Genomic DNA, 19,792 nt, shown 5'->3' with positions numbered 1-19,792 from the left:
CCTCCCTCTCCCTCTCTCTCTCCCTCCCTCTCCCTTTCTCTCTCATCTCCCCATCTCTCTCTCACTCTAGCTTCCTCCCCTTCTCTCTCTCTCCCTGTCTCTTTCTCTCCCTCTCTCTCTCTCTCTCTCTCTCCCCATCGTGTGTGGGAGGGGCCAGTCACCCAGAAGAAGGGAGATGAAATAGGACAGGTAGTGGAAAGAAAAACGGGAAAAAAACCTTCCCACTGCGCCACGGGGCACACCAGGCCAGGGCATCCGCCTGACTGCCCTCCTCCAGGAGGAACCAGGAGTTCAGAATGAAAAGGCCACCAGCCGCCGCCCCCCATCCAGGACAGGTCAGGACGGGGCTCGGTGGCCCACCATGACAACTGCCGCCATAACACTTCGTTATTCGTGTTATTCAGAGCAGTGTCGGTACGAGGGGGTGGTGGGGGGGGGGGGGGGGGGGCGGCGTATGTGTGTGTTTCAAAGTGTGTGTGTGTGGAGGGGGGGTCTGATATGTGTGTCTCAGCAGAGCATTGTGTAACCAGTCTCTTATTGTTCATAGCCAGCCGAGCGGCAAACGGACCCTCGCAGTTCTGCGGTCTGGAACACAAGATCCAAAACTCTCCTCAACAGAGGAGCAAAGGGGGGGATCTCTCTCTCTCTCTCTCTCTCTCTATGCATGCATGGATGACTCTTTTACAGTACCACCCCCCCCCCCTCTCTCTCTCAGCAATTACCCCCGTCATGATTAATGATGTAGTCCCGCTCCTCCAAACATCCCAACCAATCACAGCCCTCCCTGTCTCCCCATCTCCCCTTCTCTTTCTTCTTTCTTCCTCCTTAGGGGATTTCTTCACTCTTTGTTTTTCTTCTCCGTCCGTACGCCCCCCCCCTCCGTGCCTGTAGCCCTCATTGATCCTGTGTAATGATTCTGCTCCCTGAGCTTGTCAATATTTAAAAAGCACTTTGTGCGTCCCAGAAAAGCCCGTCGACATCAGGCCCTGATAAATGTCATAACCTGCTGATATTTATCTTTCATAAATAGCGCGCCGGCCGGAGTGTTTGCTGAGCCGGGCTCGGGGCTGAATCCTGATCAGAGCTTATCCTCATCCTGTCTGGGTACACACAGACGCGCACGCCCACACATGCGCACACACACACACGCGCGCGCACGTACGCACACACAGGCGCGCGCATACACACATGCGCACACACACACACGCACGTACGCACACACAGACGCACACATACACACATGCACACACACACACACACACACGGATGGATAATGGTGGTGGTGGAAGTGTGTGTGTAGTGTCTGAGTCCAGTATCAGACAGGGCTGTGTGTGTACACTGTGGCACAAGAAGGTTTGACACTTTTGAACGGCATATGTGGTCAACGGTCAGAACAGAACTAAGGTTGTTAGACTAACCGTGTTCTGATGTTGTGTTCTGAAAAGTCTGACAGCATTCCACATGTTTGTTTGTGTTTTTTGTTGATATGCGTCTTTTTGACCTGGTAGCCAATCGATATGTAGTTTCATCAATGTTTTCTTTGGTGTGTGTGTGTGTGTGTGTGTGTGTGTGTGTGTGTGTGTTCAATTGCTTGCAAGTGTGCAGAGGAAGATTGAAGGACAGCAGCAGATTGACCTTGAATTATTTAAGAAACAAACTCACAAACACTCTTCCTGACACGCGCGCACACACACACACACACACACACACACACACACACACACACCTGTCATCCCAGCCCCACACCGGGCTGGCTCACAGAGACAGTGTTTTTTTCCTTCTGTGTGGGTCAGTGGGCAGAGGACGGACCTGAGAAGAGAGGCCCCTTCTGGGTGACAGTCCCTCCCCCCTCCCTCCCTCCCTCTCCCCCTGCCTCCCTTCCTCGCCCCCCCTCCCTCCCTCCCATCCTCCCTCCCAGAGGAGATGGAACTGAAATTAGCTTCACGCCCACAACCCACAACCCTCTTTCTCTCTCTCTCTCTCTCTCTCTCCCCCTCTCTCTCTCTCTCCCTCTCTCTCTGTGTCTCTCTCTCTCTCTCGCAAAAAACCCCACCATCTCTCTTTTTTTCTCTCCATCATCGCCTCCACGCCACCGAACCCGACAGCTGGCGCCTTGGCCCCACTACAAAGCTGCCAGAGTGCATGATGGGACTGAGATGACAGTGTGAAAGCTTTTGGAGGGGTGGTGGCGGGGGGTTGGGGGGTGCCCGTGGTGTGGACAGGACCCAGCGGCCCGAGGGGGTGGGATGGGGGGAGGGGGGGGGGGGTTTGGTTGTCGCTAGAGGGTCCGGGCGTAGAGATTCTGGCCCGCGTTTAAACAAAGTGCCTCTCCCCCATTCGGTCGGCCCGCGGGCCAGCGACCCAGCAACCCAGTCGCCAGATGTCCTCCAGCCACCAGTGACCTACCAAAGCTGAGACCCCCCCATCTCTGTGACCCACTCCTTGAGACCCCTGCCTGAGGCGGCCCTGGGGACCCCCAGCTCCGACCGAGGGGTGCCGCCGATAAGCGGGTCTCGTGGATAATGCAAACCATACGATTCTGCTTGTGCTGTTTTAATAGACGAATATGCGGCTTCATGTCGTCCATGACAACCGTCCCTACTAGGTGACGGGGAGGCCGTGGTCGGCCCCCTCTGAGCGTGGGGGGACATTCCGGGGGGGGCCGGATCAATCCCATTTTTCCGTGGACTGCAGCTGTCCTGCTCTCAATTAAATAAGGGCGGGGGGGGTACGTACACACAGCACAGTACAGTCAACAGGGATTACAGCTTAGAGCTGCAGCCAGCACACCTTCCAGTGGCCTGCATGGCGAATCTGGAATGCACCCAGAAACGGACCCCGTCTATTCAGACTGACTGTGGACAGATTAAACGTCCTGTGTGCCAAGACAGTTATTATCCTCCGGTTCTCCTCCTAACCCAGATGGTTCTGTTGTAACCCAGAGACAGGGAGGTGCTGGTTCTGTTGTAACCAAGAGAGAGGGAGGTGGTGGTTCTGTTCTGACCAAGAGACAGGGAGGTGGTGGTTCTGTTCTGACCCAGAGACAGGGAGGTGGTGGTTCTGTTCTGACCCAGAGACAGGGAGGTGGTGGTTCTGCAGTGTGTCTGGTACGTCGTAGGAGCCAATAGGAGATGAGATGTGGAGTGTGTCATAATGGTGTCTCTCACTAGTGGGTCCCTAAACACTGATTATTTGGCAGATATGTCTCTCTCTCTCTCTCTCTTTCTCTCTTGCTCTCTCTCTCTCTCTCTCTCTCTCTCTCTCTTGCTCTCTCTCTCCCCTTCCCTCCCTTCCTCTCTCTCTCTGCCGGGTCTCTTCTCTCTCCCTCTCCCTTCACTCTGCTCCGTTAATCCTCATCATACTTCCTAAAAAGGGAGGTGTAACAAGGTTGAAACATGACAGCTACGTTGTGGACAAACAACGTTCTCTTCCCTTCCCTTTCCTTCACCTACAAATCTGCCGTCTGGAGTCTAGAATGACAGGGGCCCTCCGCTTTTTCTGAAAGACTCCGACTCCGCCGTATTTGAAATGTCAATTTAGCGTCTCGACTAAACCGTCGATGTCGGGCCCGCTGACGGCGTTGACGTGGGCTCTGGGGGGGGGGGAGGCGGGAGGCAGAGGGATTGGCGCAGCGAGCTCGCCTCTGATGTCTTCATTCAAAGAAGCAAGCGGCGGGGGGGGGGGGGGGGGGGGGGGCTGTTGGGTGAGACGGGGCTGTTGGATGAGGAGGGGAGATGGGGAGGAATGGGGGAGGAGAGGAGAGGGGAACAGAGGAACGCAGACGGGTTTTCGCGGCTGCTGTTGTTGTCTGGCTTCAGCTGATGATTGGTTCAGCGTTGATCGGTTCCATGTGATGTGATTCTTCCTCTGTCCCACAATACTCCCCAAAAATGTGTGTGTGTGTGTGTGTGTGTTTTTGTCTTTTCAAGGAGACAATTGAGAGGCAGTTTTGCTCAGACAGAGACACAGCAGGGACTCTACACACAGATCGACTTACTCGCCCTTCCACGAGACACACACACACACACACACACACACATACACACACACTCACACCGTCAAACGACACGGCACACACACACACAGGCTCTTCATAGCCCCACCCTCCCCGGACCCTCCGAGGTGTCACAGTAACTGGAGGTATTCCAGCCTTTTGTACATGTGTCCTGTGTCTCCTGACCCCCCGCCGTGTTCGGGGGTCCCCCGGGCCCACTACGTCCTGCCGGGCCTGACCAGAGGCGCCAGGGGACCGTCTCAGGTTTACAACCATGTGTTTTAACAGCAGTGGCAGGCCTGTCACCGCCCGTCACAGTCACAGTCACAGCCAGACCGAGGGGGGGGTGATATATAACGCAGGAGTCCCCCACCTGCTGACAGTGATCACCGTAGCCCCCCAGGCAGCCCTGTCGCCTCCCCTCCCCTCCCCTCTCCTTAACCCCCTAACCCTTAACCCTCGACCCTCACACCTCTCTGCTGTGTCTACCTCGTCTGTCTGAGGAGAGGAGGACAAGGGGGTCGCCCCTTAGAGGCTGACCCCCCCCCCCCAGAGGCTGACCCTAGGTCAGTAGCGGGCGTCAGTCGTAGACCAGGTGAGGATGTGTGTGTGGGGGGGGGGGGGTTAAGCTGGTCCCAGATCTGTGGCGGATAGGGTGACGGTTAGCTACCACCCGGGGAGCGACAGTCTCCTGTTGGAAAATGTCAAGTCAATAAAAGTTCCCCTAGTCCCCCGCCCCCGCCCCCCCCCCCCCCCCCTCTTTAAACTCACTGTGAAATACCGCCATAGCACCCCCGGCTCAGAGTAAGTATGGAAACAGATAAGCGAGTCAATCTGACCCGCGGAGGCCGCGGTGAACACACCTCCCTCCCTCCCTCCCTCCCTCCCTCCTCCCGCTGCGGATGGCCTTCTCTCCTGACATCAGAAGATAAACGGGCCGCGGCTGGAATGTCACATCTGCCATGACATCCCCAATCAGAGACAAGCCTCTCAGAGAACGGGGGGGGGGGGGGGGGGTTGACAGCCAGACCCCGGGTACGAACGACAGACAGTCGGCCATCCGTCACGATCGGGTTTCAAAGGCCTGTCTCGTAAAAAAAAAAAAAGACCTCGCATCTGTCTCCTCCGTGTCTCCCCCCCCCCCACCCCGCCGCTCTGCAGCGCTCCTGGGGAGTCCCAGGGCCCCTCCAAGACCCGCCGCAACCATCAGTCAGCTCTCACCTCACCTCCAGCCCCGTCCTGACCCCTCCTCTGCCCCCCGCGCCCCCCCTGCCCCCTGGCCTCTGCTTCTCTCACCCCTCTCTCCCATAGTCTCTCCTCTTGGCTCTCTCACCCTCTCTATCATTCTTCCCCCTCCCTGACCTTCTCTCCTCTCCTTACCCCTCACCTGACCCCCCTCCTGGCCCCCCATGACCCCTCTCCTGGCCCCCCTCCACCCTGCAGGCAGTGTCAGGGCAGGTCGAGGGGGGGGGGGTGGAAGGTCTGGCTACAGTCTGACTCTCTGCAGGGGTTAAGAGGCTTGGAGTCAGGGGGGGTTGGAGGCTCAGGACACTGTATCTGTCTTTGTGTGTGTGCGCGTGTGTGTGTGTGTGTGTGTGTGTGTGTATGGGGGGGGTAACGGGGTCAGGCCGCCAGGTTAATGGGGGGGGTCGCGGCGGGGAGCCAGGGGTGGTGTCAGGAGTTAAGAGCGGAGGAGGGTGTTTAAGAGGACGAGAGGGGTCACGGATCCGGAGGCGTCGGAGCGGGCCGGGAAGACTTAGTCTGCGCCGGGGGAACGGAGCTCATGTCAGAACCAGATGGAGGTGAAATGGATATAGGTCCTCGTATATAACACCGGCTGTCACGCAGTGTGGAATTGTGTGTGTGTGTCTATCTGTGCGTCCGTGCGTGTATGTGTGTACGTGCCTGTACACGAGTGTGTGCGTTCGACCGATCTGACATCTGCAGGGGTTGTGTGTGTCTGTGGTGTGTGTGTCACCGACGAGGGGAGGCTGGCCGAGGTAGAAATCGGAGGACGGCCTCAGCGTAGTGCCGGGAAAAGGCGCGCGGAACGCCGACCTCCTCCGATCTCCAGCTTATTAAAAAATGTATTTTTCCCGCGACGCTCTGTGCTCGCCGAGCCAACGCCAGGGGGCCCGGGATCATCCTGGCTCTGCTGCCCGCAGCTCCCCCTCACCCCCCCACCCTCTCACCTCTTATCCAGCTCAACACACTCCTCTCAATAATGCAGCGCCTCGATTACAGGTCTTTGGGGGTCTTAACCAGCGCCATTATGTTCACCGGTAACCCCCCCCCCCCACCGAAACCCTCCATGGGTTAACTCAAGATGGTAGCAATTTGGCCCTCGGAGAGAGAGAGGGAAGGAGGGAGAGAGAGAGGGAGCGGGGAGTCAGGGGGAGAGAGGGAGGGAGAGAGAGGGTGGGAGAGAGGGAGGGAGAGAGAGGGTGGGAGGGAGGGAGGGAGGGAAGGAGAGATCCATCTGTGCTGTTTGCTTTAATTCAGTTCCAGGTCAGAGGCCCGGCGCTGTCACCGAAAATGGAAATCTAAACATTTCATGAGCAGACATGTCGCTCTGACCCCCCCCCCCCCCCATACACACACACCCACACACACACCCACACACACACATCCTCTCCCTTCGTTTCACTTGTCAGTGTGTGTGAGTTTAGGGTAGCTTTCCAAAACCTCATGCATATGATCTGCCGTTCCTCTATAATTCATGGGAGCGATTCTTTATCTCTCTCTCTAAAGTGTCGGATATCTTTGAACTCTCCCCCGCCCCACCCTTGCTCTATCCTCCCCCCCCAGGTCCCCTACCCCCAGTCGGAGAGACAGCTCCTCTCCAGAACTCTGAGCTAGAGCAGATCGTGTTTTGTGGCGGACGGGCGGGTTTGAGGGTTTTAAAAACCAAGCTTCCTGAGGACGGAGAGAGAGAGAGAGAGTCGTCACTACTGCCAAGCTTTTTTCCCAGAGAGTTCACAGTAGGATACGGACATTCCTAATAACCATCATCATCAAACGTAATAATTAATAACGCGGTAACAGCTCCCCGGTAGCAAATAAGGTCCCAGCCAGAAACACCTGGATTTGTGACGGGGGGTTTTATATGTATTTTAGCTTTGTTTATGTTATGGCCTTCTGGGCTTATTTCTCATGGTTCTGAGATTGCTTTTTATGGATGTCGGGGATGCTCAGGCAGCCAAAGAAAACAGATTGATTTGATTTCTTGTTCCACTCGAAGCCTGAAGGAGCGTAAGACTCAAACACAGTGAGATCAGTATGTTTGTTCTCTGGCGCTGGAGCTCTCATTCCATTCCTTTGTCTCGGGGTCCATGTGTTAGAGTGATTGGGTGCGTGCGTCCGTGCGTGCGTGTGTGTGTGCGTGTGCGTGTGTGTGTGTGTGTGTTGGGGGTTATCCAGATGTGAAGACCCAGACTTCCTAGTTGAGGACACGCGGCGCGGCTCAGTGTCCTGCCCTGTGGGGAGAGAGTCACACTGGGACCCCTATATCACCATCCTCCCCCCTCCTCCTCCTCACACCTCTATACCCTACTCCCCCTCCCTCACCTCTCTCTCTCTCTCTCTCTCTCTCTCTACCTCTTTGCGTTTACATTTTTTACATTTAACAAGTATATTTGTCTAAATGTCCCCCTCCTTCACCTCCCTCACACTCTTGCTCTCTCTCTCTCTCTCTCTCTATCTTTCCATCTATCTCTCCATCTATCTCTCCATCCGCCCCCTCTCTCCTGGAGCTGCTCCTGCCCCCCCCCCCCCCCCCAACTCTCTGGAGTGGGACAGCCGTGACATGGGTGGGCACCGTGCCAGTCCAGGCCAGACAGCGCTACATGGCCGTCCCTGGTTCTATGTGTGTGTGTGTGTGTGTGTGTGTGTGTGTGTGTGTCAGCCCCCCGTGTCAGTGCTGTCCATGTAGCCTCAGATCCTGGATCAGCCTCCACCGTGAGAGAGGCAGCTCACCAGGCTGAACTCAGACTGACCGCACCCCTCCCCCTCCCCCCACCTCTCCCCCTCCCGCCTCCCACACACACACACACCCACACCCACCTCAACCAGGCAGCGGGGAGGGATGGGTGGCGGGAGGGCCGGGGGGTGTTGGCGCCTGCGTCAAGGTCCATCACAGTCAACTGTCACTGCTGATGTCCCATAAAGCCCTGAGGTGTGTGTGTGTGTGTGTGTGTGTGTGGTTTGTGTGTGTGTGGTTTGTGTGTGTATGTGTGCGCATCTGTGTGTGTTTGCCACGACTGGTACACACACCCACACACACTACCGTACACACACACACACACACACACACACACACACACACACACACACACACACACACACATACACACCCCTGATGTGGGTCTGGTCCCAGGGGATTTTAAGGATAAGTTAGATATGCTCCTCAGCCTCACCTCCATCCCTCCGCTCCTCGTTAGAGGTTCACACCTGTGTGTGTTTGTGTGTGTGTGTGTGTGTGTATCCTCTGGGCTAATCTGCCTGGATGCATGCGTCATTCAGCTTGAATTAAAGCACTTTATTCATGCTCTTTTGGTTGTACTTGCATGTGTGTGCGTGTGTGTGTGTGTGTGTGTGTGTGTGTGTGTGTGTGAGAGAGAGAGAGTGTGTGTGTGTTGGCAATTAATTAGTTTACGTGGGTGGGACTTGGGATGAGGTGTAGATGTGTTTTGAGTTGTTTTTGTTTGTGTGTGTATGTCTCTCTGGCAGCTGTCTGCGGGGGTGTGTGTGTGCGTGCCCGCGGGCGTGTGTGTGTGTGTGTCTGTCTTGGAGGTAATTGCAGACCGCGGTGTCCGATGAGTTGATGTCTCTGGGCTGAGATGGTCATTATTTCTACCAGACTCATCATCAGATATAAAGCATTCAGTTGAGCTCCCATAATGAAGCTTCTCCACCACTGATCTATCTCTCTCTCTCTCTCTCTCTCTCTCTCTCTCTCTCTCTCTCTCTCTCTCTCTCTCTCTCTCCCCCTCCCCTCTTTCTTGGAGACAGTGTGTTTGCATTAGCATACTCATGTGTCAGGCTGAGGGGTAAATAATGTGTCTGTGTGTGTTTGTGTGTGTGGGTGTGTGTGTGTGTGTGCGGACGATGTTGAATAGTCAAAGCCGTCATTGTTGTGCTGAAATGGCAGCCAGATGTTGCTGTTTTCTCTCTCTAATTGCTGCTGTCTTGGTCGTGTGTGTGTGTGTGTGTGTGTGTGTGTTCTGCTGCTGTCTCCGTTGGCCAGGAGTGTCGACCTGCCAGGCTCTCTCACGTCCGATCACATCACCCCCACCCCCTCCTCTCTCCTCCTCCTCCTCTTCCTCGTCACAGAGCAACCGTCCAATCAGATCAACTAACCCCTCCCCCCCTCTCTCTCTCTCTCTCTCTCCTCTCTCGTCACAGAACAACCGTCCAACCACCACCAGCAGGGCCAGTCCACGCTGCCCCCGGCCCCGCCCCCCCACAAGCAGCAGCCGTCCATCACCGCGCTGAACCACAACTCCCTGAGCGGCCGCCGTCTCCCCAGCCCGGCCCCCCCGGCCGCCCTCCCCGCAGACCTGCAAACCACGCCCGAGTCGGTACCGCTGCAGGACAGCTGGGTCCTGGGCAGCAATGTGCCGCTGGAAAGCAGGTAAGAACCCCCCGCCCCCCCCCCCCTCTCCCCCGAACTCACACAGACCTGTAGGGAACATCTGGCAACCCGTGATTGATTTGATAGACTAGCTAAACGCCCTGCAATGTGCCGCTGGAAAGCAGGTAAGAACCCCCCCCGCCCCCCTTCCACCTCCCTCAGAACATTGGCCAAGCTGGCACCTCTTCCATTTAGTAGAGCGTTACCTTTTTTTATAACTCTGGCAACCCGTTCAGTAGACTACCTAAGCGGCCTGCGATGTCCCGCTGGGGGAGCAGGGAAGACCCCCCCCCCTCCGCCCAGACCCCCTCCCTCAGACCAGCACTGAGCACTACCTCAGCCAACCTGGCAACCTTTCAATAGACACATCAAACACATCCCAACATGGCAATCAGAACAGCCCTAAAAATGTTAACGAGCGGGAGAACAAAAGTTTGTTCATTTAGTCTGGCAACCCGAATATAATACGTACCTTCCTGAACCTGATGAATCAACCACAGACTCACCCGGCTCGCCCTCCGTCTGCACAAGAGTTGGCTACGCAAAGCCGCCCACAGCCAACATCCAAAAACTCCAGCCAATCCAAACCTAGAAACCTCTAAACGTAGCTCACCTGGCAACTCCGGCCCTGAGCCAATCTGGCAACCTAAACCAGTAACCGGTGCTACAAAGTCAATCCATGCCTGTGCCTACCGTCCACCACACTCCACAAACATAGCATACAATCCCCCATAAGGGACAGACACACAAACCAATATGATATAATATAATATATACGCCATTTAGCTGACGCTGTTATCCATTGCAGCGAATGCCACACATTTTCCAGTGTATATGATCCCAGCGGGAATCAAAACCCACAACCTAAGTGTTGTTAGCGGCTGGTCTTCAGACAACAGCTCTAACCACAGCGTCGGCGGGGGGTCGGTGTGTTTTCGTACTGGGCCCTCTGGTTACCACAACGGTCGCTGTAGCACGAGGAGGAATGTCGCAATCTGAAAGAGTTTAGAAGCTTTGCCATGACTGCCTGTGAAAACACACACACACACACACATACACACACACACACACACACTCCCGTACACAAACACGCACAAATGGATGGTCCAAATCCCCCACACCACATCAAACGACAAAGAGTTTAGAAGCTTTGCCATGACTGCCTGTGAAAACACACACACACACACACACACACACACACACAGGACTCTGTATGTCAGTCTCTCTCGATCAGCCACTTCCTCACATACAAACATGCATGCAGGCGCATGCACACATGCACGTACGCACACAAACGCACACAAACACACACAAACACACACAAACACACACACACACACACACACACACACACGGCACTCGGCACAGGCAGAGACATAAAGCAGTGCAGTATATCGCAGAGAGCTATGACTGAGGTGATGAATGACTATTAGTTATTATTATTATTATTACAACTGAGGTGATGTAGTAGGACTAGGAGTGTTAATGGATTTTCCTCTCAGCTCTGCCACAACTCTGGCCTGTGTGTGTGTAATATAATATAATATATCTGCTAGTTAGCTTAACATACATTGCAACGAGTGCCTACTTTTTTGGTCCCAGCGTGCGCGTGTGTGCATGTGTAACAATAAGTTAGAAGGCATGTTTTTTGCACAAACACTCCCCTGCCCCCCCCCCCCCCCCTCCATAATCACCCCACCAGCCTGTATCCCTTCTGTGACCTTGACTCTCCTCTACCTTCGTATTGACAAAACAATATGTAGTCATCTATTATTAACAAGGGGCTTAAATCTCTGTTCTGTGAAACCGCCCTCCCCCCCCCCCCCTGCCCTGGGGAGCCCAGGCCTCTGGTCCCTCCGTGGGGAAGCCAGCTCAGGAATGTGGCTTCGACCCGAGACCAGCGGGACCGCACCGGCCAGACCGTGACCCACACTGAGCGTGGTAACCCTATACCCCGGGCCCAGCTTCAACATGACACACACCACTCACACTATCAGCTTTCCCCCTCCCTCCCTCCCTCTGTGTGTGTGTGTGTGTGTGTGTGTGTGTGTGTGTGTGTGTGTGTATGTGTGTGTGTGTGTGTGTGTGTGTGTGTGTATGCGTGTGCGTGTGTGTGTGTGTGTGTGTGTGTGTGCAGGGAGAAGTGTTATTCAGTGTGTGCGTGTGCGTGCTTGCGTCTCTGTGTTTGTGTGTGTGTGTGTGTGTGTGTGCACGTCTGTGTGTGTGTGTGTGTGTGTGCCCATGGAGAAGGAGTGTCATTCCATGTGTGCATGTGTACACAATAAGACCTCACTGTCTGTCAGGGACAATAAACCAAACAGTGAACTGTCTTGGCAGCTGCGCTGGCGAACCCGGGAGCGTGGTAATGAAAAACATCTCCCGCCTGAAGAGGGGCAGAAACATGACGGCAGCTTTGATTTATGTTCTCCACTCGTCACAAACGGCATCGCAAATCAAGCACATCCATTCAAAGCAGAGACACTTAAAACAAAAAACAAAACAAAAAGAAAGTGATTCTTCCTTCTTCTAGCATTACGACTGCCAATGGCCCCCCCTGGACCTAGCATAGATTTATTTTTCTTATGATGACTGATGGATTCCGAGAAGATTCACTTACGTAGACAAATGTATTTTTTTGTAAGTCGCTTTGGAGAAGCCGAGCCATGAGTCAAAACAAAAAAATAATCATAAAAAAAGAACAAGAGCAGGTCAAAGAAACAATAATTCAAAGATAGGAGAGGCCTCAAACGCCTTCAAAGGTGCTGGCTTGCTTTCAGGGTACACTTACCAACAGGTATCAGTGGGGTTTGTTTCTTTGGGGGGGGAAGTTGTTGAGTGAAGTATTTTTTGTCATCAAACATTGTCATCTTCATCTCTTTCATTTCATGTTGACTGATGTTTAACCCTCGACTGAACGGCGAGTTGCCTGCCAACATACTTAAAGACTGGGCACAAGAAAACATGACCAAGTCATATTCACTCAGAAGAGGGAAAGAGAGATGTCTTAAGATGTCTGGTTCCATTTAAAGGGCCGCGTATTAGAGAAAAGATCATTACCGACACGTCTTTGAAGTGTAGTGGGGACCATAATTGATTGAACCTTAGATGCTCTCTCAGGCGTTCCCTGATTGGTGCGCGACAGTTTAATCAATGTTATTTTCTCAGAGCCCTGTGGTGATTGTTGGGATTGTGTATTAAGGGTCTTAACAGCCAAGCCTGTTATTATTATCGCCTTGCTAGTTTTACATGGTAGGGTGTAATAATAATAATAATAATAATTCATTGAATTTATATAGCGCTTTTCCGAGGCTCAAAGACGCTGATGCTAATGTCGCTAATGTACAGAGCACCGCTGCCTTGAACCGACCTGATAAAGAAGCATTGCTCTTTTTTATTTGATGACTTGTTTGATCGATTATCGTTATCCCATTTCATAGGGGAAGATTTCATTTTCAACCGCTACCCCTTGTGACTCTGTTCCGAGCTGAAAAGCGAGTGGCACTCCAAATCAAGTCTTCTCGTGTTCCTCTTTCAATTCCCAGTACATCAAGTATCCATTGAGCACATCAAGAGGAATCGCTCGCTAAGACATGCGATCGCTAACTGTAGCTCTGTAACCACGACGATTACCAAGGAAACGCCCAGCCGCTATATCTGACTGAAGATCTTGCAGCTGTGTGGATATTAATATGGCGACTCACACACACACACACACACTCACACACACACACACACTCACACATACACACATACCCCCGCACGCACGCGCGCACACACACACACACACACACACACACACACACACACACACACACACATACCCCCCCACACACACACCGTGATGGAGGTGGTAAGCAGTCTTCAGGTCCGTGTGTGTGTGTGTGTGAGAGATAGTGATGGAGTACAACGCCCTCCTCATGAAGAACATCAGACGTGAGTCGTGACTCACACTCCACGAGACGCTGAGCACTGTATGTGAAATGTCAACGTCCTGACAACCAAAGGATTGTGTCCTACACACACGCACATGCACGCGCACGCACACGCCAACGTTTGTGCGCGCATTTCACACATGTCTGCCATTGTGAATCCCTCACTCAGAAGTCCCAGCTGTGACATACCGTGGCTAAACATAGTCGCCGTAGAAACAGAGCTCAAGACGTGTGTGTGTGTGTGTGAGAGCGTGCGTGTGTGTGAGAGAGCCTGTATGTGTGTGTCACATTGTGTCACACAAAGTCACATTGCATGTCTCCTTGTTATCACCTCAGACTCTCATTAAGACCCTGGTGATTAAACCACGGCAGTAGAGGCAGGCAGGAGACCCCCTACCTGGCAGGCCCACGTCTAGGTGTGGTTCTGAAGGGACCAGGGGTGTGGTTGTGGCCCACGGGCCTCCCCAGACAGCTGTGGTGTCAGGTATGCAGCAGGGTTAATCCTCCAGACTAAACACACAGATACTGTGGCAGGCCGGTCTTAATACAGCACAGTCCTGCTACATTCTCCCAGACACACACACACGCAGGCACACGCACGTGCAGACACACACACAGAGGCATGGGAGCATGCATGCACACACACGCGCACACACTCACATGCACTCGCGCACCCACACACAAGCTCACACGAGCATGCATGCACGCACTCACACTCACACACACACACACTCACATGCACGCACACGCACAACCACGGAGGCACAAGCGCGCTTGCCTTGCACGCACACACAAGCTCACATGCGCATGCATGCACACACACACACACACACACACAAACGCACATGCAGACCCATACACACACACACACACTCAATCCTCCAGCAGCCTCTCAGACAACATAAATGGGACCATGGGGAGGCTGTGTGTTCTGTGTGTTCTCTCTGTCCGTCTGTTCAAGAGCAGCCTTTCAAATAAAGTTTTCACAAATATTTGAGGTCCAGGGAATACATCAAGCAGGCCCCACTTGGCAGCATTGTGAGCTACACACACACACACACATACAAACGCACCTCTAGAATGCTTTAACATACACCTATAGGAAGGGGTTAGGATGATAGTGTTTCTTATATCCCTCTTTCTCTTTTCTTTTCTTTGTTGTCGAGCGCAGGTGTCTCTGTGTGAATCTCAATCTGTTTTTTTCTGAAGTGTGGAGCGCAGTAAGAAATCTATTTGAAACTTTGATTTGAGTTGTTATGGGGTGTGGGTGGAGGGGGGGGTATTCGGAGGGTGGGAGAAAGGGAGGGAGGGAGGGAGGGAGGGAGGGGGGGGGGAGAGAGCAAGGGTGGGAGGGAAGCAGGTGTTGGAGTGTTGATGTGGAGATGAGAGGGGGATGAGTGGAGAGTGTCAGAGGTCTGAGTGAGGGGATTGAGAGGGGGATGGAAGATGAGTGCCGATATTGAGCGGATGGGAGACAGAGAGAGAGAGAGAGAGAGAGAGAGTAGGAGGGTGAAGGGGTGAACAGGGCTGGGAAGAGGAGCGGGGGGTACGCAGCGGGGGGGGGGGGGGTTTAGAGAGCGATGAGGTGATGAGAGAAGGAGGAGTGTGAATGTTCTCTCATTCAGAGGTGATAATCCCTCCATCCCTCGCTCCGAGCCTCATTAGAATTCCCACCTGTTGTGGCGTCGGACGCCTCCCACGCCTGTCTTACTCAGCCCCCTGCCACACACACACACACACACACACACACACACACACACACACACACACGCTTGATCCCAGAGTAAATAGCAGCTTCAATGGAGAACATTTTATTTAGTCTCAAGCCTAGGCTTACTCTAAGCCCAGGTAAACCGCCTATAAATCTCCATGAGGGAGGATTAGCATCGTCATTTACCGCCCAGCGCCACGCCTCCGCCCATCACCCAGGGACTCCACGCCACGGTCGCTACGTCAAAGGCTCACACACACACACACGCAGACACACTAGAGATGTAATCTGATGAGAATTGGGGGATCTCATGCATTGCCTGAGCTATCCGTTGGGATTCCTTTCCTTTCCTTTCTGTCTTATCTTCTGGAAGCCATTGAACTGTAGAAAGAGTCGATACTGTATCGCCGATGCTAGGTTCTAATCAGTTAGACATTAATTAGATCTTCAATACGTGTCGTTAACGCAAACCATAGTTCCACACTTTCCCCAATCCGTCTGTGATATGCCAGTGACAGTTTTGGTTGAAAGAGAACCCTTCTGAAATCGCAAAGGTATCGGGAACTCCATTAAAAGTATCACCATATACCTGCAGTATCGCCCAATCAGATCCCGTCTTAGAAGGTATTGTCTTCTTTTTAATTAGCTGATTGATAAGGAGCTCCGTTGTCTCTCCTTCCCCACCCACACGGTTAATTAACGGGCTCATTTGATTCTTTATTTTCTCTTCCTTTGATACAGTCTATAAGTCCCCTTCTTTGTTCCCCTTCTGAACAGCTCTCTATCTCACTCCCCAGCATGAAATAATTACGCCAGATAGAATCATAACGTATCCGTCGTAGAACCGGAGACAGAGACACCTGACACGTTGATAGCGTCGTAAATAAGACGAGGCGTCAGGTCCGTGGGCGGTGTGGGGGCCGTCGCCGGTGGTGGTGGTGGTGGGGGTGGGGGGGGGTCTTAAATCAAGTGGAAGGAGACAGATTGGAACACATGCACACGACCTGCTGGGGCCAACTGCTTCACGGCGCGTTAGAAACGAAAACAATCTGTTCACATCGAGAGCGTTTAACATTTTAACCACCTGACGAATGGGACCGCTTCATATTTGAGAGTACATAGGTAATTGTTTTTTCCATTAAACGTGGGGAGCCGAATTTTTATTCTTGAAGAGATTTAAAACCCACCCACACACACACACACACACACACACACACACACACACACACACATAGGCACACACACGAACACGTAGATAACACACTCGTCACCTCAACACAATGCAACATATTTGGTTCACCAACAAAGGCCTTGATTCACTCCAAGCTGCACAGCAGGGGAGGCTGGTGGAGGTAGAAATCGGAGGACAGGCTCATCGTAAAACCACAGAGTTGCCCAAACAGCCTCTGTTTACACTTCTGCTACCCGCACACACACACACACACACCAAACACACACACACTCACTTCCTTTATAAGATATGCATCACGATTGTTGTGGTTTTACTCCCAATTTGTACAGGCTCACACACACACACACCCACACACACACACACACACACACACACACACACTGCGCCCTGCAGAGACGAGTCCTTGCCTGTGAAAGGGCCATGCGACGTGGCTAATCCACCACTGGGTTTTAGCACAGTCATTCCCTGGGACGACTTAAACAGCCTTTATAGAGGGGATAAAAGCTCTCAGTTCTCCCTCAGTGGCCCTTGCAGAGCCACTATCTCTTTTCATCATCACGCATTTATCCCCTCTCTGCTCCACTGTGAAAATGGAAGGAGAGAGAGAGAGAGAGAGAGAGAGAGAGAGAGAGAGAGAGAGAGAAAAAAGGATGTGAAAATACGGAAGGAGGAAGATATGATATTATGTGACACTGCCGAATCGAGGGTTCAATTTGTTTGTGCCTGTGCGTGTGTATCTCTGTGTGTGTGTGTGTGTGTGTGTGTGTGTGTGTGTGTGTGTGTGTGTGTGTGCGTGTGCGTGTGTGCGTGTGTGTGCGTGTGTGTGTGTATGGCTGTTTTTGCATGGGTTTTTTCGAGGGTTCAATTTGTTTGTGCCTGTGTGTGTGTGTGTGCGTGTGTGTGTGTGTGTGTGAATGATATGACACTTGCTCGCTTGCCGCCACAGGGCAGAGTGTGTCTGAGGGCGTGTGTGTGTGTGTGTGTGTGTGTGCGCTCGCGCATGTGTGTGTGTGTGTGTGTGTGATGTGCTGCCAAAGCTAATGCAGAGTGGGTAAGAGTGTTGCTCTCTAACTGTGTGTGTCTCTCATCTGTCATCCCCCCTCATGTAGAAAATTAGCAAAGCAAGCAGTTCTCGAAAACGGGCATGACAACCTAATAGAGATGGACGTGTTCCCTCCCGCGTGCCAGGAGGGCGCCTATGGGGACGGGTACGTGCCTCTCTGTGTCCTCCATGCTGCCAACCTGGCAAATCCCCCCCCTCCCCCCTCAACCAATCCTCCCTGCTGCCAATCTGGCAACACTGAGCCCACCGAAAAGTCCTAGCGTCGAGCACAGACACTGGCACACACACACACACTGGCACGCACACAGGCACTGTCACGCACACACACACACTGGCACACACACAGGCACTGTCACGCACACACACACACTGGCACGCACACAGGCACTGGCACGCACACACACACTGGCATGCACACACAAACTGGTACACACACACTGTACACACACACAGACACACACACACACACACACACACATACTGTACACACAGACACACACTGGCACACACACACACACATGAAATGAGGCTTTACATTAATTAGTTTCCACTCACAAGAACAGGAACAGATACACTTTTGGAAATAAATCAAATGATGACATCTTGTATTATCCCTACGGCAGTTTTTTTCTAATAGTTTGGGAATGTCTCCTAGCCTGTATCGGAGGAAACTACCATAGCTGCACTAGTAGTACAGCACACAAGAAACAGTCAAGATATGATACCGTAATGACACTAGTACTGTGCACACAAATATCATGATAGTAACATATTCGTTTTTTGTGATGTTCACACACAGGGAAACAGTTGTCACACTAAGAACACAATCCCAGCATCCCCAGGCCACCACAGCTGTGTGTGTGTGTGTGTGTGTGTGTGTGTGTGTGTGTGTGTGTGTGTGTGTGTGTGTGTGTGTGTGTGTGTGTGGTGCTATAGCTTATTGCTTATTCCAGAGTAAACAGGTACAAAGCTAATTGGATTTGAAGGCTCAGTGTTGACAGCAATCACATTTCGATTCACTCTCTCTCTGCCTCTCTCTCTCTGCCTCTCTCTCTCTGCCTCTCTCTCTCTGCCTCTCTCTCTCTCTCTCTGCCTCTCTCTCTCTGCCTCTCTCTCTCTCACTCTCTCTCTGTTTGTTTGTTCACTTTGCTCATTCAATGTATTCATGGCTCATTCTTGTCGATGTACAAAAAAATAAGATCATAATAACCATATGGAGGAAAAAAAGGTCACAAATGCTGTTTTGGAGAATTGCTTCCCTTTGCAGGGCTGTAGAAGGGGGAACAAATGTTCAGACTTTTGTTCCGAAAAATGTAAATCAATTTCAAGTTTTTGAAAAAAATCAATGACACACTCGCTAGCTACACTCACTACTGCCTAGTTAGTGTACGGTAGTGGCGTTGCAGTGTTTCGGCTTGACTAGCGAGTGTGTCATTGATTTTCAACAACGTTGCCATTTATTTACATTTGTCAGAATAGAAGTCTGAACGTTTCGATTGGTTGCCGACTTGTTCCCGCTTTCCCCAGCTGCTGTCACATATGCAGGGTGAGCAGAGTGTGCAGACGCTGTGTTTCTCTGTGGGTGTGTGTTTGGTGAGGGGAGCGCTGGTTGAGAGAAGGAGCTGGGGGTAATTAAGGAGGGCCTGCGAAGGGTTGTGAAAATGCTAGCTAATCACATTGACGGATTTTAAAATCCACACTGTTCTGCCGCTCCGACACTTAGCCCCCCTCCCTGGGGTGCGGCTCTGCGACCCCCCCCCTCTCCACACACACACACACACACACACACACACACACACACACACACACATACACACAATCAGAGGGATGGCTTTACCTAGCTGCTTACAACTTACCTCTCTCTCCAGAGGGGTCGGGCTTAATTGCACACCCAGACACACACACACACACACACACACACACACACACGCACACACACACACACGCACACACACGCGCACACACATACACACACAGGCCCTTCTCTCCTCCAATCAGTGTGCAGTGGTGCTTCACACCGGGTCGTAGGAGGTAATAGAAGGAGTCTCACTAATGAATGTGATTAAAAAAAGCGGACCTCCTTAATTACCTGACGCCCGCTGGTCTCTGAGTCAGCCCTACTTACACACACACACACACACACACACACACACACACGTGTCCCGTCCCGGACGCCCGGGCGTGTCTTTTTCTGCTCGAGCCTCGTACACACACGACGCAACTCTCCGTCTCTGTGCTGGGTGACCTAGACGGTTCTACTTCCTGGTT

At 52.6% G+C, this 19,792-nt stretch overlaps 1 protein-coding gene across 1 annotated transcript in view; it reads left to right on the top strand.

Annotated features, from left to right (window-relative positions):
- Positions 1-19,792, top strand: part of tenm3 (teneurin transmembrane protein 3) — a gene marked incomplete at both ends in the record, with an annotated part of 153,966 nt that overhangs the window by 53,846 nt on the left and 80,328 nt on the right. Inside the window, 1 exon segment of the mRNA XM_080533185.1 lies at positions 9,398-9,626. Within this exon segment, the coding sequence (XP_080389311.1) occupies positions 9,398-9,626 (229 nt within the window).

This window comes from Nansenia antarctica, assembly GCF_963989245.1.
Source record: "Nansenia antarctica genome assembly, chromosome: 6".
In the NCBI taxonomy this organism is placed as follows: domain Eukaryota; kingdom Metazoa; phylum Chordata; class Actinopteri; order Argentiniformes; family Microstomatidae; genus Nansenia; species Nansenia antarctica.
This window is presented reverse-complemented; position numbering and strand designations above follow the sequence as displayed.